Source organism: Chionomys nivalis, chromosome 5 (assembly GCF_950005125.1).
Source record: "Chionomys nivalis chromosome 5, mChiNiv1.1, whole genome shotgun sequence".
NCBI lineage: Eukaryota > Metazoa > Chordata > Mammalia > Rodentia > Cricetidae > Chionomys > Chionomys nivalis.
Window position 1 is genome coordinate 32,549,714 of NC_080090.1, and position 27,431 is coordinate 32,577,144.

General features: G+C 46.7%; 1 protein-coding gene across 1 annotated transcript in view; it reads left to right on the forward strand.

Moving 5' to 3' along the window:
- The window catches only part of Tmem273 (transmembrane protein 273), a 34,483-nt gene extending 7,271 nt beyond the window's left edge, over positions 1-27,212 (forward strand). The window contains exons 2-5 of the mRNA XM_057770456.1: positions 12,436-12,489; positions 13,340-13,471; positions 14,959-15,004; positions 26,169-27,212. Coding sequence (XP_057626439.1) covers positions 12,436-12,489; positions 13,340-13,471; positions 14,959-15,004; positions 26,169-26,193 — 257 coding nt within the window. The 3' untranslated portion in view covers positions 26,194-27,212. The remainder of the gene's footprint in view (positions 1-12,435; positions 12,490-13,339; positions 13,472-14,958; positions 15,005-26,168) is intronic.
- The last annotated feature ends 219 nt before the right edge of the window (positions 27,213-27,431 follow it).

Sequence of the window (27,431 nt, forward strand, 5' to 3'; positions counted from 1 at the left end):
CTTCTGAGTATCGAGAGCAAGGGCAGAACTATATCTGGCCTTATTTTTTGTTTTTATGTGTGTGTTTCTGTGTGTATCTACATGTGTGTATGACACATGTGTGTTTGTGTCTACAGAAGCCAGAAGGGGATGTCACATTCCTTGGGGCTGAAGTTACAGGAGGTTGTAAGTCACATGATATGGGTTCTGGAACCAATCTGTAGTCCTCTGGAAGTTCAGCAAGAGGTCTTAACTACTGAACTATCTCTCCAGCCTGGACGTATCTAATGTTGGTGAAGTTTAACTTTCTAGTTTACTTCTCTTTGACAAGCTTTTCTTTTGATTAAAAACCTCGAGAAATTTTCACCTTAAGTCCTCAAGATTTCCATCCAAAACCTTGTATGGTTTCATGCTTTGCATTTAAATCTGTTTTGTGTATGTGGGTGTTTTGTATGTAGGTATGTGTTCGTATGTGTGTATATACAAGTGTGTGCAGATGTTCAAGTTATATGAATGAACTAGAGGCCACTGTTATCATCAGGTATCTTTCGCTATTACACTCTATCTTCTTTTGGCATAGGGTCTCTTACTGATCATGGAACTCACCAGTTCAGCTAGGCCTTCTGGGCAGTGAGCTCCTAGCACCCCATCTCTAATTCCCCAGCTCTGGGATTACAGGTATATATCACTGTGCCCAGCTTTGGATGTGGGTGCTAGGGGTCTGAACTCAAGGCCTCACGCCTGCATCTGAGAACTTTATACATATGGTGCCACCCCAGCCCCCATGATGCATTTTGGTCCTATTGTGTGTGTTAAGAATTTATATCTAGGTGTATTATATTTGCTATTGTATTTTTTTGTTACTGTTTTTTGACCTACAGGTCTCTGATTGCTTCAGCACAATTGGCTGGAAAAAAAAACCCTATCCTTCCTCCATTGACCTGAATCAGTTGTTATGTCAAAAAGCAGATAGCTGTACTTGTGGAATTGATTTTGGTGCTCCTTTCTGCTGATACATGTCTGTCTCTGCCACGGGAGCAGTCCCAAGCTACAGAACATCTTTAGCTTGTCCAGTAGTCCCTTCTCATTATTCCAGCCATGTGAATCTGAAAAGTCTTTGGATATCCACAGAAAAACTTACTGTGCTTTTTGATGTGATTTGCATAAAGGTGTAGGACAATGGTGAGGAAAAAGCTTCTAGGAACTCACTAATATTCTTGATTTCTCTCCTCAGTGTGCAGCACATGAATGAGTGTGCATGTTTAGACTCACGTCTGAGTGTTCTCGAGTGATTACGAATTATATTGTCTTTCAAGTCTTTCCTCCTTTGCATAGTTGAATGTAAAGAAGCCCCGTTGTTTGTATGTGTGGTTCTGAGTCTCAGCACCTTGTTGAACTCACTTATTCTATGAGTTATTGTTTGATTACTTAGGATTTTCTTCTGACCGTTATGTTATATGCAAATGAGGTCAGGATTTCCTCCCACCCCACCCCATGTTCACTCCCTATTCTTATCTTGCTGGCCTGGCTAGGACTTCTAGTACGGAACTGAAAAGAAGCAATGACAGCAGATCCCCCTGCACTGTTCCTGATCTAAGTGGACCAGTACCTTACTTCTCACCGTTAAGAACAGTGCTTTTTAACCTTCCCAATATCGTGAACCTTTAATACAGTTCTTCACGTTGTGGTGACTCCTACCACAAGATTACTTCGTAACTGCAACCTTGCTACTCTTATGAATCATAATGTATATATCTGATATTCAGGATATGTGATATATGACCACTGTGGGGATCACAGCCCACAGGTTGAGAACTGCTGATTACAAGTGCTGTTAGCTGACAGTAAGCTTGCAGATGGTCTCTGTGATAGTGAAGAAGGTTCCCTCCATCTCTGGTTTTAAGAGAGGTTTTGTCTTGGATGAGCGTAGCATCATAGAATGTGGCCTAATGCTGCCTTGCTTACATGGTCATGTGACTTTTCTTCTGTAGCCTGTGAGTATGGCAGGTGACACTGACTGGTGTTCAAATATTGAATCAGTCTATGTCCTGGAAAACTCCACTTTGCCATGTTTAACTTTTACATTGGCTGATAACGGTCAGGGATTTTGGTAACCGTGTTCACGAGGTTCTGTGTGCTGTTGTGCTGCCCATGTCTGGATTTAATATTAGGATGAGGTGGACTTCAAAACATGGGTGGAACATTTCTTTCTCTTCCATATTCGGGAATAATGATAAAGAATTGCTGCTAACTTTTTCAAATCTTGCTAGACTTATCTCACAAAAAAGTATGGACATATGTGTTCCTTTTGGGGGAGTTTGCTAAATAAGTCCAATTTCCTTAATGTATCTTAAGGCTATTTAGAATATATAGTTCATGGTGAGTGAATTTTGGTGGTTTGTAAGTTTCGAGAAATTGATACATTTTTCTAAACTGACAAAATTTTATATGTAGAACATTTTGTAACATTTTCTTCTTATTGTTGTTATTATTAATTCTTGTTATTGTCTGTTGTGACCATCAACATCATCTTTGGTGCCTCGGACTCTGGAATGATAGTCCTAATTCATTCCTTACTTTGGCAGCGTGTGCTTTAGAGTGTCCTTTGTCAATCTTGTCAGGATTTCTCAACCGAATCATATTTTCAAAGAAACAATTCCTTGTTTTACTGATTTTCAGTGTTGCTTTTCTGCTTTCAACTCAATTTCTCTCTGATAACCATCCTATCACCTAACTTTCCTCTCCTTGCTTTGAGCGTCTTTAGCTGTCTGTCCTTGAGTTTCTTGAAATGGTAGATTATGGACTAAAGCCTTTCTTTTCCAAGAATTTAGTGATGGTGATGTGATTTTCTCTTTCGGGCAGTGTTAGCTATGGTTCACATGTTTGGGTTTGTGATTTTCATTAAGTTGACAAATATTTTATGTCTTTGAGAATTCCCTTTTGTACATACACTTTTATTGTCTTTTACATTTGCAAGTACCTCGCTGTCTAAGCTTCTTAGTTTCTGTTTGACTCTCCCTTCCGTCTTGCTTGCTCTCTCTTTCTTCATACAGGCTCTTAGTATGCAGCTCAGGCTGTTCTTAAACTCACAATGCAGGCATCAAGCTCGAAGTCCTCCCATCTTCACCTGGAAGCCGGAGTTAAGGAATGTGCCGCCATGCCTGGAGGAGAACTGGCTTTCCTTGAGACTCTCATGCCTGTGCTTCTTGGTGTTTCTTGGCTCCTGGGTGAATTGTTTACTTTTCTTGATGCTGTAACCTAATGACCACAGAAAGCAACTCATGAGATAAAGGATGGATTTTGGCTTTCGATTTGCCAGGATAGTGTCCATCTTGGCAGAGTTCATGGTGGGGGATCATGAAGCTGACCAGGCAGTGGAGATACCAGCTCTCATCTGCCATCACCCTTTCTCCTATTGTTCCCCAAGTCTGGGCTCCCAATTCATGGGGGTGATCCCCACTTCAGGGTGGATCTTTCATCTTCAGTTAGCCTTCAGGGGGTACACCATCACAGACACACCATTGTACATTTCCTAGGCGATTTTGAACCCTGCCGAACTGATAATGAGGGTACCTTTAACTGCAGCTTTTACTAGTATCCAAGCTGAGATATATCATGCAGGAAATCCCAGGGAATCCACTTTCTACTTATTCCAGGAATCTCGGAGTCCTGAGCACCCTGCCTTCTCTCTACACTTCAGGTTCCACTTGCATTTGTTTTGAAATATGGTACAGAGGGATTTTAGTTATTTTTAGTGTGAGGAACTGGAATAAGGAAGCACATTCCACCTTCCCAGACTCAGAGGAGCACACTTGGAGGGCGGCTGATTTGGAGTAATACTATCCTAGAGGGTGTTGGTGTTACCAGATCTCCATCAAATATCCTTGATCCCAGAGGATCCTGAAGAGAAGAAATGCCCCATGGGGGGCAGGGTGGCTGAGAGGCTAACAGCAGGTTGCATAGATTAGTCAGCTTTCTCGTCAGCTCCCAAGCTAAACTGTCTGCGCTTCCTCCTAATCTCACATCCAGACCCTCATTTATCTACAAGAATTGTTTCAACTGATCTTTTTATTACATCTGATTCCATTAGATTCTCAGCAGGGAAATCTGGGTTTGCTCACTCCTAAGGGTCTGCCTGGTGCCCAGCTGCGCCAACCCCAAGACTGGCCAGAACTGTGCAAGAGCCATCAGGGCCAGCACTGGCCCCTTGAGACCCAGTTGCACTCCTCATGCATGCTTTTCCACAAGAAATAGTGTGCAGGCCAAGGCTAAGAGTGTGGCCGAGAGGTTGTTTCTGTCACAGCTGATGGCCAGTCAAGGTCTAGCTTCACTGGAGAACAATGCTGGGCAGGACGGGCACACTGTTGTGTGACAGCAGCCATCGGCAGCTAAGCTGAAGTAGTAAGGGTCCTGGAGAGACTCAGTGAAGAGTCTTGAGCTGCCCTGGGGCAATGAACATCAAGGATTCCTGTGACATTGACAAGCCCTGACCACTGAGCTATGTGTGACCTCTGATGATAGGTCAACTCCATAATGGTCTGCTTCCCATGCTGGTGTGAGACCTTCGCAGAGCTGGGCTGTCTCAGGTTCATACCTAATATCATTCATATGTGGACATGTGAGCCTAACAGTTTCTGTCTCCTCCTGGGATCAGTCAACCAGGGAGGACTGTGTTCTGTGCTCCCAGATACTGTAGGCACACATACATGCACACACATGCATGCACGCGTATGTATGTACAATGCAAAGGTGCTTCCTCTTCTTGATCTTGCCAGGAAATATTTGTGAAGTTCAAGACTTAGGTCAGCACTCAGTTGTGGGGAAGGGCATGTGTGGGTATGGGAGCCCCCAAATGCAAGCAAAGGCATGTGTGAAGACAGGAGAAACCTCAGCGTAGTGGTTGCCCTGGAGACGAGAGAGGGAGGGATAAGTTGCTTTTATTTCCAGCCACGAGCAGACTAGCTATCCAGAAGACAGGGTCTCTTCTCCCCAAATGATGGAGATGGAACATGATTTAGCATCAACCAGAAGTCTAGAGGAAAGCCAAACTTGGGCAAAGGATTCTGTGAGGGATCTACGAGCAGTAGGCCCCATCTCCAGTCCTGAGGGTCTGGGGCCCCAGCTAACTGGGACCAAGCCCCACTTCTTTCTGCTCTGCCATGCTGCCTCTGGAAGCGTTACAGCAATACTTACGTCTTCAAAAGGGGACTATGGGTCTCTGAGTGAAGGGGTAGGGTGAGGCAGGCATAGCAAGTGGCTTGATTTATAACTTAAATATTTAAATACGGGACACACCCTGAACTCTCAGGAGCTGTCTTTGCAGAGACACCTAGAGCAAGATGGCCAGGGCACAGCAGGGCTCACTCAACAGCCTCGGTTGGTAAACAGAGGCAGATGCAGATCTGGCAGCCTCGCCCTGGGACTCCTATATGGGCTGCTAGTGGCTGCTTTCTCTGCAGTGTCACGGCCCTTTGCGTGGGCCAGGCCAGCTGTCATCCCACAGCTCTGCTGCCCTGAGTCTGTGCTTCCCTCAGCAGGTCCCACGGGACTCTCGCAAAGCTTCCCAAGGCTGAAGAGTACAGTATGAATATTGCATGAATAATAATAACCCCACCACTTAGCGGTTATACAGCGCTTCCCTCTTTCCTGATACTTTACCATCATTAATTAGTTATTCTGCACTGAGGCTGCTTCCCTGCTCACTGCCAAGAACAGCCCCACAAAGGCAACTCTGAGCTGAAGCTCCAAGATGGGGTTGCAGGCCTTTCTCCTCTTTAAGTCTTTGCCCTTGCTGGGAGCACCGTTCTTCCCGGTCTGAGCACTCCCTTGAGAGCCCCATCTTTCTCCCACCAGGACAGAGGAAGACAGTCTCTAAGTGGGTAGCTTGTTTACAGGTGCAAAGACAGCTGTTGCCTGCCTCTCACTGGGGCACACATAGCCAGGGGATTCACACAGCCACACTCTTTTGGTGGCACCGAGCTCATCACACCACCACGCTGAGCCCAGTCACTGATAGAGCGGAGGGCGGCAGAAGGGGAATTCCAGATTCTGAGTATCCTCCATGTGCTTCTCTCTACCTGTAACCTCCCCTCCTCAGGTCACAGGGAGGCTTTTAGGCACTCGCTAATGGGTTTGGACATGTAATATACCTTTTCCCTAGTGAGTGTGGGCCTGGTGAGGGCCAGAATCCCTTGGAGGGCACTGCCTACCTTGCTAACACCCACCATGCTCCCCTTCTCCTAATGTCTATCCCCCCAACCCAGGCTTGCAGCCACTCCCTTGCCAAGTGTGGTTTAGAACAAGTCTTTACCTCCTGGTAAGAATGAACCCAGACCCTCTCAGGACTCCCCAGTTTTGCAAAAGTTCTCGTTCAGACCAAAGCCAGCTCCCACCTCCAGCCCCTCCATTAGTCTGAGAAGCTATCGATTGCTTTGGCTGCTGTAAGCTGAGTGTTTGGATCCCAGTGTGTGAATCTTTAAGAATTAATTAGCCAAGATTGCTCGGGAAAACAGTATGTGCCCAAGTTTTGATGTTGTCTGGTCACCCACTGTTATCATTCCCCTCTTAATTATGGTACTATTTCTGGAAGGCGGAGGCACTCGCTCATGTTTCATGGCCTCCTCATCAGTCTGGTGGCCCTCTATGGCTTCCTGTTTCTCCCTCCTGCCCAGGGCAGCCATGTCCTAGCTGGGCAAAAACACAGGAAAGATCATGCCTTCCGGCTCTCAGGACTGCAACAAGGAGACCTGGGGGACTGTCCCAATGCTTGTTTGAGGTCACCATGACAACCTCTAAGTCAGTACCCTAAGAACTAATACCCCATTGAGCTTCCTCTTTGGTTCTCACACTCCCACCCCCTTCTCAAGCCTCCTGGCCCTCATCCCTGCCTCCTCCACTGCCCTTGTCACCCCTCCTACCCCTCTTCACTGGCTCCCATTAGTCCTCCTATCTTTACTTAAACTGTAAGCTTGTAGAAGTTTCTCAACACCCCAGGCAGGGTTGAGTGTCCGCTTGGCTGTCTTTGCTGCCCAATCACTGAATGTATGGACAGACAGTTCCTGTGTGTGACCGTACCCCCTCCCTGCCCATCTTCCTGAGTGTCAAGTCCAAGGGCTTGGCTAGGTGCGTGGATTAAGAGATTGCTCTGAGTCCTTGGGGACTCTCTTGCCACAGGTAGGGCTCCCTGGGTACCAGGGACCGCCATCGTGCCCCCTTGCTGCCTGTAGCCCTCTCTGCCTGTGTGCTCTGTTCTCTACTGTTTTCTCTTGTTTTGATCTGTACCTCTCTATCTCCAATCTTGGTCCTTTCAGAGAAAGACTGGGGCATACCGAGTCATGGGAGGATGTGGGGACATCCTGTTTACTTAAAGTTTGGGGGTTAAGGTCTGGTTGTGATATGAGAAAGGGTGACTCAGGAAAAGCTGCTTCTGGTGGTTTTGGGGCTCGTGATAGGGTGCCTGAGGTTTCTGTAATTTATGGCATCACAGAAGGTTCTAGACCCCAGTGGAAGCCACACAGACACAGGGAGTGAAGAGCCCACATAACTAGGGTCAGACACCATGTCCCCAGTGTTCTAATGGGACAAAAGTTTCAACATACCACATAATGGCAGACGAGTGTCATTGTCACGTTCAAACAGCCCCGTGGAGGGCTAAAAGGGACAGGGCTCCTGGCCTCGTTTTTCTTAGATGCCCACCTGCTCATGAATAGCCAGGAAGGGGAGGAGCTACTGTCACACTCACACCACCCAAATAGGCCGACCTAAAAGGAGTGCTTTGTGCTGGGCTTTGTTTTCCGGTTCTTCCTCCCTGCACTTCTGGTGAGAGATTCTTACACACTTACAGGGTTGTGTGTACCCATTTTCCCAGGAGAAAAGCAAGGCTCAGGTTCAAACGGTGGCATGAAACCCAGCTGGACTGTCCCTTTAATTTCACATTCCCAGGGTCCTTTCTGAGCCTCCTTCAACTGCTACACAGTTCCAGTCATGTACCAGCATGCCCCAGGCTCCCGAAGATTCAGTCCACTGCAGAAGATGGAGGTGTGCTCCGCAGTTGGCACCAGCCTCAGAGGCACATGCGCAACGCTGTTGCTCGTTTGTCTCTGTGGTTGAACTCAACTTCGCTTTTTACAAACCTGATCTTATCACTTTGAGTCTTCAAACTGCTTCTAGGTTCACACGGAGTAGCTTTGGAGCGGCCACTCGGTCAGCTCAGGACTCTGCCTTCTACTGTTGTTCTCTGCCAATCAGGAGAGGAATCCAAGTTCCGAGGGGGCTCAGGTATCATCCTGGTTCCAGGGAACATAGCTCTCCTTGTATTATTGGAGCCTCTGTGCCACAGAACAAGTCTCAAGGGGAGAGGTCTGAGGAGGGTGCAGGAGTGATTCTGGACCAACAGAGCCAATAGGAGACTTCGAGCAGACTTCTCTAAGTGGTTTTTGTGCTAATTGTTAGAGGCGGGCGATGGGGAAGCATTGTACAAGGCCCAGCTGTAAAGGCCCAGGGGGCATGAGGGCTTGTGCTGCTTGCATGCTCTCACCAGGTTTCTCTGCAGCTATCCTAAATGGTTTCCTATTTCAGCCTGTGTTCTCCCTTGCCACCTCACTCGACAGCCTGATTTTCCATGATGATGATACATCCGGACTATTCCCTTAGTTCACAAGGCTGTCCTGGAGCCAGCCCCGCTTCCGCCATGCACACAACAAAAATCATGTAAAGTAGTTCCCTCAAAGGAACATCAAGACGCTACCAGCAGACAAGCGAACAAAGATGGTGACAGACATTTATTCAAGTATCCTTGGTCATTCTTTGGCAGCTCATGATCTCCTCAGGGCACTTTGGATTGGCCTGATGCTGGTTCCTTGTTGGTGTGTGAACTCTTTAATGGCGGGGTGGATGCTGGTCCTGACATTTGAGGCCCATTTCCTCTAGTCCGGAATGTCGGAATTCATGAGATCTAAAGTTAGGACCCACCACCCACCCTGTAATGTTTAAGTACCCAGATGAATGTGACCAGGCATCAGTTGACAAACACTTAGGGTGGCCACCCCTATTTTTAGCTCAGATACTTATAGAATGACACATGGCGACCAGCCCACAACTGGGAATCACACACCCTGATTCTGCCCAAATAAGGTGGCAGGGAGCGTTAGCCCCCAGCGAGGGTGGCCCCAACAGGTGGATAGCACAAAGAGGCCTGGATGCCAGGGATGGGCTGTTAGTGGGTCAGATTCCAACCGAGATGGGCAAGTCCAAACCGTGCCTTGGGCTCGTTCTTCTTGGCTCTCCAGAGACGGTCCCATTCTCTTCTGTGTGAGGAGAGGCTAAGCCACTTGGCAGGGCCATCTGCTCTTCTCGCTTCCTCCTTTTCAGTGCTGACAACGAGATGAGGGACTTCGCACATGCTAAGGAACCACTCTGGCACTCAGTTACCTGTGCCCCTAGCTCAAGAGCCATTGACTCTTGCAGTATTGGAAGCTACCTGCCGAGCAAGCCCCAGGCTGGAGAGCTGCAGAGAGAGAGACTACTTGTTCATGCCCTCATCAAATTTCTCTGAAGTTGCTTTGAGAAAGGCAAAGCATCAGGTCCAGTTGGGGTGTGGAAAGGACAGTGAGTGTCTTGATGTAAGTTTCTCTGAAGGAGACTCCTTACATGCAGCGTGCCACCTAACTCCTCTTGAAGGCTATGTGGGCTGCTTCTCCGGAAAGCTTCAGGTTCTCAGCAAGTCCATCTAGAAGGCAATGGCAAAGGCTATGCTTACCCTGTGTACTCGGCTCATCAGGAACAGTGCTGGGGCACAGTGTGTGTGTGTGTGTGTGTGTGTGTGTGTGTGTGCACGCGCACCCACAAGAGTAGAATCGCGTGCACAGCCAGGCTCACAGGACTAGTAACAGGTGATATTTGCGTTAGGGACAGCAGTCGTGACACATACATACATCCAGGCCCAGCCCCTCTGAACTGCTTGAGGGTCTTAGAGCCTGTGTTCCAGTATTGTGCCCTGCCTCTACATTATAAGGACTCCTGCTGAGAATTTCCGCTTCTGCTGGCTTTCCTCCAGCTTCCTCCTGGGGTCTCACACATCCCTGTGCAAAGCAAGGCATCCGGCAATCCTCTGGCTGTGCTGGAAGACAAGCCCTGCTAGGGCTATCCATCCTCCAGCTACTTTGCAGAGCTAGGGGCTTGCCGAGGGTCTACAGCCCAAGAGGGACTTCCCCAGCTAGTGACCCTAGCAGGGGGCAGTTTGCCTTGAGGATGGATTCTCACCCGGGGGCTCATTAGAAAGCAGGGTTAGACCTCCTGATGACACACTGAGAGCAAAGGAGCTAGGGCGGATTGGGAGGATTTTTCTCCCTGAGGAGGGGAAAGGCTGCCGCCGAGTGGCCAGAGGGCTGGCTAGCAGGACTTATTGCTCCAGTGCACAGCTCCATCCAGATCCACTAAGTTTGTCTGCTCAGCAGTAATGCAGACCTCAGGGAGGAAGTCCCCAAGCTGGAAGCTTCAGAGACTAGTGGAAAGTCTCAAGGCTTAGAGGTGATCTGAGCATAATACAGAGAGTGTGGTGTCTCAAGGATCTGCAAAGGGCTGAGCGGAATAAAAGGACCCAAGGATGGAGCCCAGTGTTCAGGACAAAGTGAACCTGGGTAGGATCGCTGACTAGGACGAGAGCTAGGGAGAACAGATCCAGGCTGCTGTGGTGATGCTGGGGCAGGACTTGGTGCTCGGACCCAGGGTTTTCCCTCCTTTCTCTCTTCACTCCTCCACAGTGGTCTGAGGCACTCTGTCACACCTCTGGGTCCTGTGGTTCTGGCTATGGGCTCTGCAGCTGGCTTTCTCAGCTGTGTCCATCTTTCTTTGTCCGTTTCATCTGGGGCTGGGGTAAAGTGTTCACAACAAATGCTCCCATTAAGAGCTCTGGTCACCAAGGGGGAGACCCAAAGATGGGGACCGGAAGCTGATGATGGGACAGCAAAGGCAGGCTGACCCCTAGAGGCCTAACCTCCCTAGAGGATGCCCTTGCCGACTCCTGCGTTTTGTCCAATACAGACAGAAAGAGGCCCCGCTGTCAGCAGAGGGTGTAACTTGGTGTGAACAGGAAACACGGTGGTTCTGAGGTTAGAGTGTCTGCTGAAACCCTGCTCTCATCTATAGCCCTTCCGTGCAGTTCTGGATCTTTCGGTCCATGAGTGGTTCAATCTAGCTGGGGCAGCAGGTATCATTTAAGGAAACGTTAATGAAGTAGAGTTTATTGGGGGCTTCACCCATTAGAGAAAAAGAATCATTATGTGTATGCACAGGTGTGTGCTCACATGTGTGTGTGTGTGTGTGTGTGAGTGTGTAAGCTTGAGTTCTGTAGGAAAGGGACATCTGTGTGTCTGCACAGGAGCTGTGGTCAGAACAAGGCTGTGTGCTTTTGCTTGGGAATCTCTAGGCTTCATTCACCCATCAAGCAGGTGAGACATAACTTCAGAACTAGGGATGCCTGATAGTCAAGATTGCTCGCTGCTCTTCCAGAGACCTAAGTTGAATTCTCAGCACGCAAGCCAGGCAACTCATAACTGCCTGTACCCCTGGCTCCAGGGGATCTGGCACCTACTGGGCTTCTTTAGCCATGCATACTTACACATGCATGTGCCCTCACCTGGACACACACCTGTACACACTTAGAAGTAAAGCCAACCTTTAAGAACAAGTCCTGGGCTGCTATGAGGATCCCCTCTCCACTGAACAGAGAACACAGTTATCCTTAGTGTAGTTCTGGTGTAACACCCCGTGCTGAGTGTGTCTCTGTGTGTGTGCTGGCAGTGTGCACACATGCACTTGTGTATATTTAGGTTAAGGCAGAGGAGGACACGGCATGCATTGCTCTGTCACTTTGTGTGAGACAGGCTGTCTTAGTGAGGGTTCCATTGCTGTGAAGAGACACTATGGCCACAGCAACCCTTATAAAGGAAAACATTTAACTGGGACTGGCTTACAGTTTCAGAGGTTTAGTCCATTGTTGTCATAGCAGGGAATGGCCGTGTGCAGGTAGATACGGTGCTGGAGGAGGAGCTGAGAGCTCTGCATCTTGACTTCGGGCAACAGGAAGTGAACTGTGTCACTGGGCATAGCCTGAGTATAGGAGACCTCAAAGACCACCCCCACAGTGACATAATTCCTCCAACAAGGCCACACCTCCCAATAGTGCCTCTCCGTTTGGGGCCCATTTTCTTTCAAACCACCACACAGGGTTTCTTAATGAACCTAGAGCCATGCTGGTAGCCAGTAAGATCTAATAACCATCCAGTATGCGTCAACATCACAGGCACATGTGTGGCCATGCCTTCCCTCCCTTTTAAAATGTAGGTGCTGAGGACTGAACTTGGGTTCTCATGATTGCGTAGCAATTGTTCTTACACTGAGTTATGCCCCCAGGCCCAGATTGGGTTTCTAACAAGGCTTGGACTTGTTTTCTTCAAGGTGTTGGAGGAGCTCAAGTGCTGACGACAGACAAATCTGCTGGGACTGAGATTGGTAGGTGGCCTCCCTGCTGGTTTTGGTACAGAGTTGCGGTAAGACCCTGTAAAGAATGTAGCTAGATTCTGGTGTTCATTCTTGCTAGCCAACACATGTCTTGCCCACAGGCCCACTTAGTGGCCAAAATAACTTCATCCTGGGGACACAAGCCATAAGGCCACCTCTGTGCTGTCTGTCTCTGATCGGCAGCCTTAGCTTGTCCCATGCCTTATCCTGTATCTATGGGCTTACCACGGCAGGCTCTACCATTCTCTCTGGTCCTCACCTATTCATCGGCCCCCTTCCCACAGTGCCTGTCCTCCCTACGCTGAGGATTGTGTTCACTAGCAAGGAACAATGCACACATCACCTTCTCTAAGAAGGCCCTAGGCCAGTCCAGACCACTTGTGATGTGACGTTAATGTGAGCCCTTTGCCTGACTTTCTCAGCAGACTCCAGGGTCCTCTAAGACAGTGTGGGACCTTCCTCATTAGCTTTTAGGTTCACCACATAGCAATGGTTTTCACGTCCTCAACAGACGAGTCAATGAATAAATTAAGGGATAAGTGAGGTAGGATGACAGGAAGCCGGAGGATTAAGTTGTCCTCCACCAGAGCTCAAGGGGCCAGGTCCTGCTGGACTTGAATGATCCTTAAAAATGGGAACAGTTCTGAGAGCTGGAGAGCCCAGGGAGGAGGCTCTGGGGGTGGGGAGGGGCTGGGGATGGACAATGGAAATCAAGGCTAGCACAGCAGGTGGACACTGGAAGGTTAAGGGCCAGGAACATGAGCCTGGACAGCATGAAAAGCCATGAAAAGCCCCTGGAGGTTGGCAGCTGAATTGAGTTCAATTCTTCCCTGTGCTTTAGATTTCAAATACGCCCTCATTGGTATGGCCTTGGGAGTAGCCATATCTGCAGGTTTCCTTGCCCTGAAGATCTGCGTGATCCGGAGACATTTGTCTGATAGTGACTCTGCAGACCTGAAGAACACGCCCCAGGGTAAGGGACCCATGACAAACTGAGCCTGCACTGCTCTGTGGAAGAAAGGGCTGTCTGTTGATCCTTTGTGTTACTGTAACAAAACATCAGAGGCCATCAACTTAAAGAGAGGAAAGGGTTCCATTCGGGGCTCACAGTCTGGGGATTTTGGTCCATGCTCTATTGGTCTTCTTGGCTTGTGGTGGTACTACATATCATGAGTGTGTAGAGGAGGATGCTGGTTCTTCTTGGAGAGAAGAAGCCAGGACTCTGCAATTCCTCTCAAAGATGTGCCCCCTAAGGCCAAAGAGCTCCCAGTAGGTCCCACTTTTTAAAGGTTGTCCTCTTTCCCAATAGCACCATGTACTGAGGAATAAGCCTTTAACACGGACTTTTGGAGAACATGCTACACCTAAGCTATAGCAGATGGCATCCTGTGAAGCAAACCCAAAAACCCACAGCCCGGGAACTCCCACCGAGAATAAATGGGGCATCTCTGAGTCTGTTTTTCCGCTGCGTCCCTGCCTAACCCTCTGTCACTATGTAATTCTGTAGTCAGTTTGGTATGCTGAGAAGTAAGCTATCTGGAGAAAGATGGAAAGAACTGAAGTTACTTCCAAACAGAACTTCTGTTTCCCTGTCCCTGGGATACGGTCAGATAAAATTGATCCCAGGAGGGCCCAAGGTGTTTCTGAGCTCAGCTGGTTGACAAGCAGGTCATACCCAGAACAGGGAAGAGTGGTTAAGTGTGATCCAGATGTGGCTGGGCTCGAGTGAGTCTGTGAATGGCACATCCTGCTCTGTGTCAGGGAAGACCTCCCTGCAGGGTCTGGGCAGTTTCACTATAAGTTATATAGCAACATGCAATGCTTATATGCAGTTCTCTCTCTCTCTCTCTCTCTCTCTCTCTCTCTCTCTCTCTCTCTCTCTCTCTCTCTCTCTGGAAGACACACACAAAGCACCTTGAAGACAACCAAGATGATGGTGCGATTTTCTGTGGAGTGGTTCTGAGGACAAGGAGGAAGGAGGCTCTTTTCTCTTCCAAAATATGGCATGACCTGTAGAGATACATGGGAAGGGTGGTGTGGGACATAAAGAAACTTCTGGAAATGGACATCACTGGTCACAGGCATTGACTTTGATTTTGTTTCCTTACCAATGAGAGTAAAGGAAGCTGTCTCCTTATCTCACAGTCCTTGGCCTCCATTCTCCTGAGAACTCTAGCCCCTTTTTTGGGAGGTTCAGGCTGCAAGTAGAGAGGGGATGTGGGCCTTAGGTGGTATGGGGGACACTCAGTCATGCCTGTGCACCAGCGAAGGGGCTCAGGGACTGACCATGGACAGAGAAGTTCCAACAGCAGTAAGATGTGCCCCGAACCAGTTCCCAGTGAGCGGCCCACCCTAGAGCTCATCCACTGGGCTGAATTTGACGTCCCACTCCCACAAGCATGCCAACCAGGCAAAGGAGCCATAGGCTCTCCTTCCTAACACTCTATTCTATCTGTTTAGACCCCATGTTGCAGAAGAAGAGAAACCCCAGGAAGAGAAGCCCCAGGTAAGTTCACTGCAGACTAGTCAGTATGTATGTCTCCATAGGGGACAGAATGCATCCTCCAGGTCCTGCCTGCTACTCTTTCTTTCTTTGGACCAGGAGGGGCCATGAGAATAGTGGCCACAGAACACAGCAACCAAAGGGGCCCAGACTTGTCTTTGCATAGCTTGGCTTAGAGTCCTCCCCAACACTCTGCTCAGAACCATCCGTGCATAAATAGAATAAAGCCGGCAGCTCGTCCATGATCAGAATCTGTCCCAGGTTAAATAACCCCGACTGGCATCCAGCAGCTTTGCTTTTCTGCATGGAGCCCATATCTTCTTGGGTTGCCTGACCTTTGCCCTCACTGTGTTCTAACAGAGACACCCTTTGCTCAGGTAGATACAAGCCTTGCCCTTCATTTTCTTTCCACCTCTGCCTCAGTGATTTGAGATAGCCTGCTTTAAGTAGGAGCACCCCACACTGCCCTTCTCTTTCCTTTCCATGTGTGCACGTGGATGTGTTCGTGTGTGCCAGGCTTGCACTCATGCATGTGCACACACGCATGTTGGGTATTTTCCTCAATCATGGTCCACCTTGTCTTTTGAGTCGAGGTGTCTTACTGAGCCCAGAGTGTGTTGATTTGGTTAGGCTGACTGGCAGCAAGGTGCAGGGATACCCGTGTGGCTCCCTCCCCAGTGCTGGGTCACAGGTGTGTGCCCCGCTTTTGCATGGGTGCTGGATATCAAACAGTTCTTCCTGCTTGTTCGAGAACTTACTTGTTGCCATCTCCCCATTTCTGACTTTATTTTCTCCATGCCTCTTTTCCATAGATGCATGACGTATCACATGTCATTAAATTCTGGGTCTTTTGTTTGTTTGTGTCTCTCCTAAAAATGTAACCTCCTTGAGAGCAGGTCTGTCTTTTCATTGCTGTAGCTCCAGCAGGTAGCCCAGTGCCTAGAACAGAGCGTAAGCTGTGTCTGTGATGAATGAATGAATGAATGAATGAATGAATGAATGAATGAATAGCCATGTGGCTATGAGACAGGTGCTGGGTGCCAAAAGAGGGAAGACAAGTTCCCTCTAATGACAGGGGTCACAGGTGACAGCCCTCTGAGAGTGGTGGGACAGGAAGGGCCTGTGTGACGTTGGCTGTCTGGAGGGCTGCTCACTCAGTGGGAAGTAGATTGTGTCAGGGTGCAGGGAGGAAGCAAAAGGAGCCCATACAAACCCAGGAGCCCTGAGAAAGGAGGACCCCAGTGGGCCGTTTGGCCAGAGAAGGAGTCTTATGGTGAGAGCAGATGCTTTATTAGTCCATGGTGTGGGGAGGGAAGATGTCGAAGGGGTTTCAACTCCTGGGGCGTGAGAGCCTTGGGTTAAGGGAATGACCCTGAAACCTTGTCCTGAAACTTCCTGTCTAGCACTGAGGTCTGGGAGAGGAGAAGGGCACTGGATGATCACAGTCATCCTCTTGGGGCTAGGAGGAGGGCCTGTGCAGATGGTCGCCCCTCTGGAAGTCTCCCAGAGCTCGGACTCTCCTGGGACACCCGCTGAACCACAGCCAAGAGGCCGCAGACACAGGACTATAGGAGGAAAGAGGCTATAATAGCTGTTCAAAAAGGAACCTTCAAAAGTAGCCACCAAGGGCAGTGAAGGAAGAGGGTGAATGACTGCCGCAGAGGGAGGTGACCAAGTTCCTCCAGCTAACACGAGATGAAGTCTGGAGACCTAGCCAACTTGAGACCCCAGGAAGCAGCTGAGCACAAGGAGTCAGGGCATGCATGCGACCTGGCCTCACCTCCAGCTCTGCACTAGACTTTCAGACAGCATCTTCCTCTGCTCCAAAGCTTGTCCTAACCGGAAGGAAGGCTGGCATTGCCCTGGGAGCAGCTGTGGCACTTCCTCTTGCCCCGGTGGGAATGCTGGCACTAGTTGGAGACCTTGAACTTGGACAGCATTCCTTTAGGACTGCAGAGAGTTCTCAAGGGATGAGCCTTTGGCCATACAAAAAGAAAAGCTGTGGTCGTTTGCTCAATTAAAGCTGAGAGAACTGGGCTTTAGCCACAGGAGAATCTGGTTTTCCCACAACCCTTCCTTTTGACAGTGGCCAATCTATTAGCCAGTTTAGCTCATTTAATGAAAGCAAAATCCAAAACACTACTCTGCAGGCTTCAGTGTGTTTGATGGTTGCCTCCTCATACTGCTTTGCGGGGATCCGAGAGTGGGAAAGCCTTCATATTGGGAGCAGATGCTGAGGGTCATGATCTTGTGGTCCTGGGTTGAACCCTGCATGGGTTGGCCACTCTAGGTCTGGAGTCATCTCTCATCTTCTCTTCTGTCCTCTTTCTGTTTGAGAAAAAGAAATCTTGAAATCCACAGAAAAGCCGAGAAGTTGCAAATAAAACTTATCTGTTCCCCCCATCTCCTTTTCCTTTTCTTTCTTCCCATGGCATCTCTCAGTTTGAACTGCCTAAGTTTAAAATTGTATAATGTCCTGCTTTCTTTTCTTTCTTTTATTTGGGGGGGGGGGCGTTGCCTATCTTGCACTGTCCAGTTCATACCTAACTCCAGCCAGGCTCCCTGTTGGTGATGTGTCTTTTGATAGACTGGCTAAGGAAGCCATCTCTTGCCCTCAGCACTGTAGAGACAATGCTGTTCTTTGTCAATAGTGAATGTGCTGAAGCTGGTGCTTGTGAACATAGCCTGACCCCCAGAGATCCTCACCCTTTGATCTCACCTATTCATAGCCCATGTCTAAGTCAGCTGTTGTCATTGGTGGTCACAAAAATACTGAGTGCACAATCCTGGTGCCTCCTCTGCATTTAATACCTGTCATTCTCTTTTGGGGTAATTGGGAAGGACTTTTTATACTTCTCTCTTTTCCCATATTTTATTTTCAGTGATTATTGTTGTACTAGACTTCAATGCTTTTTAATCTATCACCGTCTTAATTCTTTGTTGCTCAAAGTATCCCAAGTTGAGTAAATGGAATGTATTTCATTTAAAAATATTTTATTTATTTATTTTGTGTCTTTCTTGATCTCATCCATCTCCCCATCCCTTCTTATTCACCTTGTCCTTGCAATCCCCCCTTCTTATCCACCAGAAGGATAGGTCCTTTCACACCCCCACCCCCGTAAAATAACATAAAATTTAAGAGAAAAGAAAAAAAGAAGAAAAATCTTGTCATATACCATTTAGTCCATATATCTTTACTAGCAAGTGTCATTGCAAAGAGTCATTGACCTGGTTCGAGGCCCCTGGTTTCTGCTACACCATCGATGCTGGGCCCTTGCTGGTTCTCCTCTTGGATATCTCATTTTTGCCCTGTGCTGTGGAGATCTTGCAGCTTTGGAGTCGTAGGACTGGCCCCTTCACGTATTCCATATATCATGTACATGTATATCATAGATGGAATGGATGTTGGGATAGGTTAACACATAGCCCTGGTTCTGGGTCTGGGTGGTTGCAGGGTTGGTCAACCCACCAACCCTCTCCCAGCAGAGCTCTCTCCAGGGTGAGCTCTCCAGTGTTGCCCCTGCTAGTTTACCCTATGCAGCAAGGAGCAAGGAGGGAACAAGTTTTCCTGCTTTCAGGCCCTGGGGGTTGCCTTACACATACCTACATAACCAGGTCCAGCTCTACTGTGTTGCCCAAGAGAGATGCAGGGGGAACTCTTCTGATTGCTGCAACTGGTGAGGGGCAGGGACAGCTCTCCTGCTCTCATGACCTCAGGGACAGCTCTCCCAACTACCAAAGGCTAACAAGAGCTGGAGAGGGGGGATGTGCAAATCATTTTATGAAAACAAGTGGGCCCCATTGAAAACATCCTGGCTGTTCTCAAGCACCTTCCAGACTAAACACACACACACACACACTCTCACATACACATATACACAGACACACATACATAGACACAAACACACATACACAAGACACACACACACATACACATAGCTCAGTCGGTAGAGCATGAGACTCTTAATCTCAGGGTTGTGGGTTTGAGCCCCACGTTGGGCACCATTCTGTTGTGGGAGCTGCGGGCTGCGTTCCTGCCGCCCTGGCTGCCGGCCACCTGGCTAGCTTATGCCCCAAAATAACAACACACAAACTGTATTCATATAAACACTGCTTGGCCCATTAGCTCTAGCCCTTACTGGTTAATTCTCATATCTTGATCAACCCATCTCTAATAATCTGTGTAGCACCAGTCTTACCAGGAAAGATTCAGCATGTCTGACCTGGCAGCTTGCTTTATCGCGTCTGGCTTTGAGAGGAGCTGCCCTGCATCTGAGCTCACTTCCTCTTCCTCCCAGCATTCTGTTCTGTTTACTCCGCCTATCTAAATTCTACCCTATCAGATGGGCCAAGGAAGTTTTGTTATTAGCCAATGACCTTCCTCCATCATTTCCCCTTTTTCTGTTTAAACAAAAAGGAAAGGCTTTAACATAGCAAAATTACATATAACAAAACAGTTATCAAGCAAGAATTACAATTACAGTATTTACATCTATTTTATCTTTTATCATAACAAAGGAAAACAGCTATAACTATCTATCTATTCTTCAACTCCATCAAAGACTCCAGAAGGATATAATATTACCTAAGTAAATGAGAAGTAAGCAACTTACAAAACTCTAGAAATCACAGAGACATCTCGCTGCCTGGACAGTCACCCAAAGTTCCTCTGTACCATTGGGGCATCCATCTTCGGCCTACAGGTCCATAGTATCCAGAGACATTTCCATGAAGCAGGAAATTTCAAAGGCAGTTCAGTCACTATCTGCTGTGTCCCGCAGAATGTCTCGCAGACTCCTTCATGAATCAGGAACCCCAAAAGATCATCTCATCTTTAGACAAATTCAGTAGTCCTCTCTCCACAGGTTCTCTGTGTCCAGTTTATGCAATAGTCCAGGCAAGAGCAGTTTCTTGCCCAAATGGCTATCAAACTCCATAAGGATCCTCTTCGATGCCCATCTTCCTCTTGAAGTAGATTGGTGCTGCCAGGAGCAGAGTGTCTCATTGTCATGAAAAATTCTAAGTTATTAAAACATTTAAAATGCCATATTTTATAATCTTTGAAAGATATGAAGAATGCCTATCTAAAATATCCATGCACATCTAGAAAATCTGACTAACATGACTACAAACTTGACTATTATAGATGATTATCTATTAACAACCTATATACATTACATTATTACATGAACTATACAATCACAATACCTTAATCAAGATTAGAAATACATATACATATAACAAAATTGACCTTAAATTTATATCAATAAAGTCAAATCCATACCGATGCAAATTATTCATATCTATATCATATCCCCCTTTAAATGTAAAAGAACATTTATAAACAGTATTTGGGAATATGGACGTAGTTATTTCTCTCCAAACTGCTTCCTGCTGAATGGGGGCACTGTTAATCAGATATTTCAGGGTATAACCTGTGTGCTAGGTTCATCTCAGTCGTCAATTGAGTGAAGTAATTTTTTGAAGGTGTTCATAGCAACCTTTCAGGAGGGCGTGGTCTATCATACCATATTGGGATGGAAGCAATTCGCAGGGTGTCATCATCTGTGAAAACAAAAGAAACTCTTTTCCAAAGTATCATGTCCTTAGATCCAAATTCTGAAGTCAAGGTATTTTCCAAATATCTATGTTGGATTAGTTCAGCAGCATTTATAAACAAATATCTTTTAGCAGATGTTGCTCTTTCCTCAGCATTCAAACAATTCAAAGAGAGCATAATAGCATACAATATCAAGATTCTCTGTGTATTTTCCATCTTTGTGTAGCTTTATTTTAACTCTATTTTGTTTATTTTTACTTTATGAGACAGGTTTTCTGTTTATCTTTGTCCTGGAATAACTCTGTAGACCAGGCTGTCCTTGAACTCTCAGAGATCCTTCTGTCTCTGCCTTCCAGGCACTGGGATTAAAGGCGTGTGCTACCACACCTTGAAGTCACAGAGGTCAATCTCCCTCTGCCTCCCAAGTGTTGGAATTAAAGGTGTGTACTACCACACCCAACTACTTTCTTCCTTTTTTATTGTTTTTGTTTTTTACTTTAAAAACTTTAACTTTTAGCCTACATATGTTTTTAAACACACTGTAAATCATTTAAAGGTTTTCTTTGTCTTTGAATCTCTCTTTACTGTATATCTCTCCTTTTCTGACCACACGAGCCTTTAAATTACTGAGCAATATGGGTAGGATTTAAGTCGTGGCTTTGCCAGCTAGATCCAGCCCATTCCTTGGCTTTCCAGCCTCATGGCAGAGGTACCGGCTATAGCCATGTTTATTGCCACAAGTCTATGGCGTTTCAAGATCCCTGCCAGCAAGCAAGCTGCAAAAGTACGTCCGCAGACAACACTCAAGTCCTCTCTCTGTAGCCGGCCCTCCTGCCTTAAACAGTCAGAGTTTGCCCTGGCAGGAAGGCCCAGAAAGTTGGCATTTTAAAACAGCACAACTTTTTTCCTGCTACGGCTGAAAACAAACAAGCATGCAGTCAGCTTTTCATCAACACCGTTCAAGTGTTCATGGCAGGATCTCTTAAAGAGCTGCAAGCTTTGCAGCTAAAGCTGAGTCAGGAAGCCTCTCTTAGATGAGAGCGCTTGCTTGCCTCTAGCAAGCAGAGCAGACCCGAGAAATTGCTGCTCCCAAGAAAACATGCTTTACTCTCTCTATTCTTTCCCAAGCTTTCTCAGGCTTTCTGTGGATGTAGTTATTCACGTGAGCACCAGATACAGATACACATAAATAGACACAAACACATATACACATAGACACATATACATACACATATACACAGACACACATACATACACATATACACAGACACACATACATGTGTATACACAGATGTACACAGACACTATAGATATACACAAACACATACTCACATATATCCACAGACACATGCTCACACACATCCACAGACACGCACATATATATACACATGTAGACATACACAGATGCACAAATAGACACATATGCACATATATGCACACACGCATACACAGACACACACAGAGACACATACATGGACACACAGACACACATATACACATGCACAAAGACACAATATGTATATGCATATATATACATAATACATACACACATGTATACATACACACAGACACATACATGGACACATAGATACATAGACACACGAATACACATGCATACATACATGCACACAGACACATACATGTGCACACATAGATACATAGACACATGAATACACATGCATACATACATATGTACATACATACACACACAATATCTCAGGTTCCTTTTCTACCTTTCTCATCCAAAGTTACCCCTCAGCCCTGGCCTTGAGTTTCCTTCTATTTTTATGGGGTTTGAGTTTTAGAAATCTAAATTTGGACAGACTGTATCACTCTCATGACCACCAGAGTGTCATTTTCCCTAGGCTTTTTCCATGTATATGTGTAAAAGGCAAAGGCAACCCTCTGAAGGTCTCCAGAGCTTCCCTGTCTGTGTTTCTGTCTTGCCTCCTCTGACATGGAGAGGCTGTTTCTCTACCATAGCAGGATTTTTACCCTTTTGCTCGATTCCAGCCATCACACACGATGCTACCTGAATCCCAGCAGTGTCCTGGCACATCCTGCCCAGTAAGCATGAAGACATCTCTTCAGCACTTTTGCCTGTAGAGTTTTGCTTTTCATGTGAATACAGCTAGAGCAATATGTTCAATTTAAATAATAAATTTCTATGTGTGATTATTGCTGACATTTGATACAGAATTAGGGATACTGGTCTCATGGCCTAGGAGAGCTTAATGTTTTATTTAAAATCCTTAGTTTATTTTTGAACAGGTAAAAAAAGACCAAAGCCAAAGATGAGACTGTTCAACATGAACACAGAGAATTCTTTCTCTCCAGACTGTTGCTATGTCTCTGCTGGCTAAACCCCTACCCTTGACTCTTCCACAAAAACGTATTAAATTTTAAACATTCACATATAATCAGTTTTAATTTTATATTTAATCATGATATTTTTATGTTATGTATATGTCAGGTTATATTTTTATATCTATTCAGATATATTTTTGTGGTATTTTAAGATGTTTTTGCTTAATTCGCTAGTATTCATTCTGGTGTGTGAGGTGAGCTATTGATACAATTTGGTCTTTTAGACAAATAACAACCTCATTAAAAGCATTGGTTAAATATAGTTGGTGCAAACCTTTAATCCCAGTGCTGGCAGGGTTGCCAGTTAGAGTCCAGCCTGAACTCGATAGTGAGTCCCTGTCTCAGAAACGAACGAATGGTGATGGAGAGATGGTTGGGCAGGTAAGTGCTGGCTGCCCTTCCAGATGACCTGAGTTCAGTTGCCAGCACCCATGTCCAACTGCTTGTAACTCTATAAATCAAGCTTCAAGACAATCTGATGCACTTTTCTGACCTCCAAAGGCACACACACGTGTGTACATACACATGCATATACACACCCACCAACAAAATAAACCTTAAAGAAGAGCAAACCAGAAGACAAATGGCAGTGTTGGTCCCACCCTCTATTCCTATCATTTGATTTGCTCTTGGGTGCCATACATGCGTGGATGTTTCTGGACTTGGCTACCTGTGGTCAGTAATGGACAAGTACCACACTGTGTTTCCAGATGTGCTTTGCCATCTGTCAGGCTGGCTCCTCCTGCCCCCAGCAAACCCACACTGCACTTGTTCCTCAGGGAAACGTTTGCTAGTTTAGTTCTTTAAACTTTAAGCAAGACTTTGCAGTCAACTTCAGAATTTTATTATAAAAACAAATGTCTTGGTATTTCATTGGGGATATATAATTTTTATACATTAGATTGGAGCTGATTAATTTCATTGTAACATTAGCCAGAAATCCATGGGAAAAGTCTATTTTATTTTTGATTAGCAAATGTGTTAATCACAACTCTTAGTGGGTTTAGTATGCCGCCTCAGTCCAGGCATCTGACATGCAAACCCAGCTTTGCCCTATCCCAGCCTCCAGTACTCAGTCGTCTGTGTTCAGGCTGACATTTTCCACACCACTTTTTTTGTGTTCAAGAATGCGTGACAGCTTTCTGTGTCTAGCCCACTTCACTCGACACCATGCCCTCCAGCTCTGTTCACGTTTCTGCACACCACAGATTCTCTTCGTTCTTTATGGCTGCATTCTCTGTGGATATACGTACCATGGTCTTGCTATAAAGACACTTAACATGTCTGTTCTTGTGTGTTTCAATGAAAGCCCTTGGGCTTTATTCATAAGGTTCTTACCTTCCTTGCAAATTTAATCCTAAGTATTTTAAATACCTTGTATGTTTACAGTCTTTCATGTTACTTCGCTGACCTGGTCATTGACTATATATTACACTGGATGCTCTCATAGATGCTTGGGTCATTGGCTTTTTTTTTTTTTTTTTTTTGCTTTGGTCCCTTTGAGTTTCCATGGCACCCCCTCATCTGTCCAAACTCATTCCTTCTTTCCCAGTTCTTATGACACTAATTGTTGTTCCCTCTTCTCTGATACATCTTAAATTGCCATTGTTATGTGGTAGGAGCCATGGAGAACTACACACCTTGTTCCTGATCTTGGTGGGAAAACCGCTCAGCATCCACTGAACAGCAAACTGGGTTTAGAGTGGGCTGTCAGAGAAGGACTTTACCCATGCCATTTACTGGGCCACTCTCTCATCAGTAAGACATTTCTGACAAAATCTAAGACCCATTCCTATTTTCAAAACTCAATAATAAGTGTTCCAGGCTCTCCTTGGCTCACCAGACACAGAAGCACAGATTGATTTTATTTATCTATTTGTTTTTCCTTATTAACCTATATGTGATTTTTTGGATAACATGGTAAAATATTTTAGCCTAACAATCACTCTGATTGTATCATGTCCAGATTTTTTTGTTCCTTCTCTTCATGCTATCACATGGCTGGACAGCCTAATTCTGCTACTTACCCAGCCAGCTTGTATTGTTCTCTAGTCTGCTTAGCTTGCCTTTTACTGCAGTCCGTGCCTGGCTTCTAGGAGGCTGTTGACACCCACACATTCGTGTAGTCATGACTCCCGTGTCCTGGTCCAGGAGGCCCTTCCCTAGCTCAGGGTTACCATGGCAAGGAGGCTGTCCTCCTTGTCTACTTGGGTCATCAATATCTTAAGCTCTTTTGCTGAGTAGGCCCAGACACTGAAAATCCTCTCCTCGACCTTGAATGAGCCTTTTAGCTTGCAGGTGATTAAAATCAACAAATGGAGTGAACTCTGTGCTTAGCCTCTGACTGTCTAGACAAGGTCCTACAGAGTCCGTGTTCTGAACCATTATCCGCTTTAGGGAGACACAGTAGCATTAGACAGCATTGGATGCCCCTCTTAGATTTCCTTCTCAATTGCCCCTGCTTCCTTCATTAGATCTTTCTTTTTTAATGGTTTAATTAGTGTATATTAAATTTACAAACTAATGGGTTTCTTCCTGACAGATCCACCCCACCCACCCCCCCATCCTAGGTTGTTTTTTAGTGTGGCGGTGAAGACCACACCTAAAAGTAGCATGGGGAGGAAAGGGTTCCTTTCAACTTACAGCTTACAAGGCATCAGGGAGGTCAGGAATTTGTGTCAGGGCCTGATTTAGTGCCTTCATTTTTTCTTTTTTTTTTTCCTGTTTTGAAAAAAATCCATGGGCAGTGTCTTCCTCCTCCCCCCCACCCCCGTCTCAGTTGGTGCAGAAGCAAACAACTCGTGATGTGGAGCTGAGGGCCCTGTCTTTAATAACATCCCTGTAGGCCTCCCTGCCTTGCTCGGCTCAGCCTCTGCCCAGATCTAAACACGGTCTTCATATACAGTGAAGCTTTCCCCAAATAGCCCAATCAACCCCGAGGAATGAGCCCTGGGCACTTTCTGATTCACCTTGGTGAATACTGGAGTGCCCAACACTGTATTGACTTGAGTGGAGTCTTGTGGCTTTGAGTCCGGCTGGCAGAAACGACCTCATGGCTGCTATCTGGCTTCAGCATGGACCATAGGCATCCTTCTGTGTAATTTGAGGAGAGGCCCCATGGTGCTAACACCTGCCACTGAGCTCCTCACACCTGCTCACTGTGCTGCCAGCAGGTAAAGCCAATTGTAAGGCCACCGTCACTCTAACAGCGTGGCTTCCAATGTTTCTTTCCCTTTCTAGAGATGCCCAGGTGATCGAGCTGTGAGTGGCCAGCTGCATCTGGAGAGGCTTTAGGTGTTTTGGGTCTGAACACTCGAGGCTGGTGATGGATCATTACATGGTCAGGTACTAAAAGGACTACAATCAACAGCACCTCTGTCCTGAAGGACAATATCACTCCTGTTCTGTAGGAGTGTCCGTACAGGGGGAGAACATGATTCGGCAGCAGGGGACAAAGAAACCCCAAATCCATAGTTCCCATCCTACGTGCTTGTGTGGGAGCTGTGCACTCTTGTACAACAGCATTGTTTCCACATCAGTGGAGAACCATCCATCCCACACGGATCTCAGACAGTTTCCTCAGTACCATGGGATTATAACCCTCTAGACTCAGGCCTCGCAGTCTTAGCAGCCAGGAGACTCCCACTTCTAAGATGAACCACGTGAACATTCAGGGGAGCATGGAACTGATAAGCCAGTGTCCAGTGCTATCAGTGAAAGACTGTCCTTGTAAGGGAGGAGAGGACAAACCAAGCCGGAGTGAGATGAAGAAAATCAACAGCCCTGGGAAAGGCCTAGGACCTGAAGTGCTGCAAATGAATGGGGTGTGGTCAAGAGCAAGCTGGCCTGGTGCCTCACAGAGAGCACAAGAATGCAGGCTGGCATTGTGGCCCTCATAGCGTGGTTTTGTGGTGCTCGTTACAGCGTACACATGGCTTGCAGGAAAGGCCTCGGGAAACAACCCCTGGTCGTGCTACTCTTCCCGATACAAGATCAGGACACAGGCTCTGTGAACATTCCCGTGCTGCCATCCTTTCTGGTTTGGGAGACTCTACTTTTCCATTCTTCGAGAAGACAGGTGGCCGTGTGGACTGGGTCTGCTCAGATGGGGTTCCCTCCATCATACTATGCTGGAAGACGAGCTCGCTTTTCAGAACCAAGTGCCACGTTACAATAATGTCTGGAGTCCCAGGGCGTCTTTTGTCTGACTTGACAACAGGGCTACTCATTAGCAGCTTTTGCTAGCTGATCACCTCAAGCAGTTACATGCTACTCATAAGCATTCTTCCGTGTTTGCGATAGAATAAATCATCGTGTACGGGAGCTGGTAATTGATTTGCTTCTTTTAGCAGCATTTTAATGAAAACATCTGGTTTGTGAATGGCAGAATCACTCGTGAGCGAAGGTGAATGGTTTTTCCACACACGCCATGGGGTCCTCCCCACCACGGCACCTTGTGACATGTTTTCCAGACATGGGTTTGCTTTGTCTCCTTGTCCCACA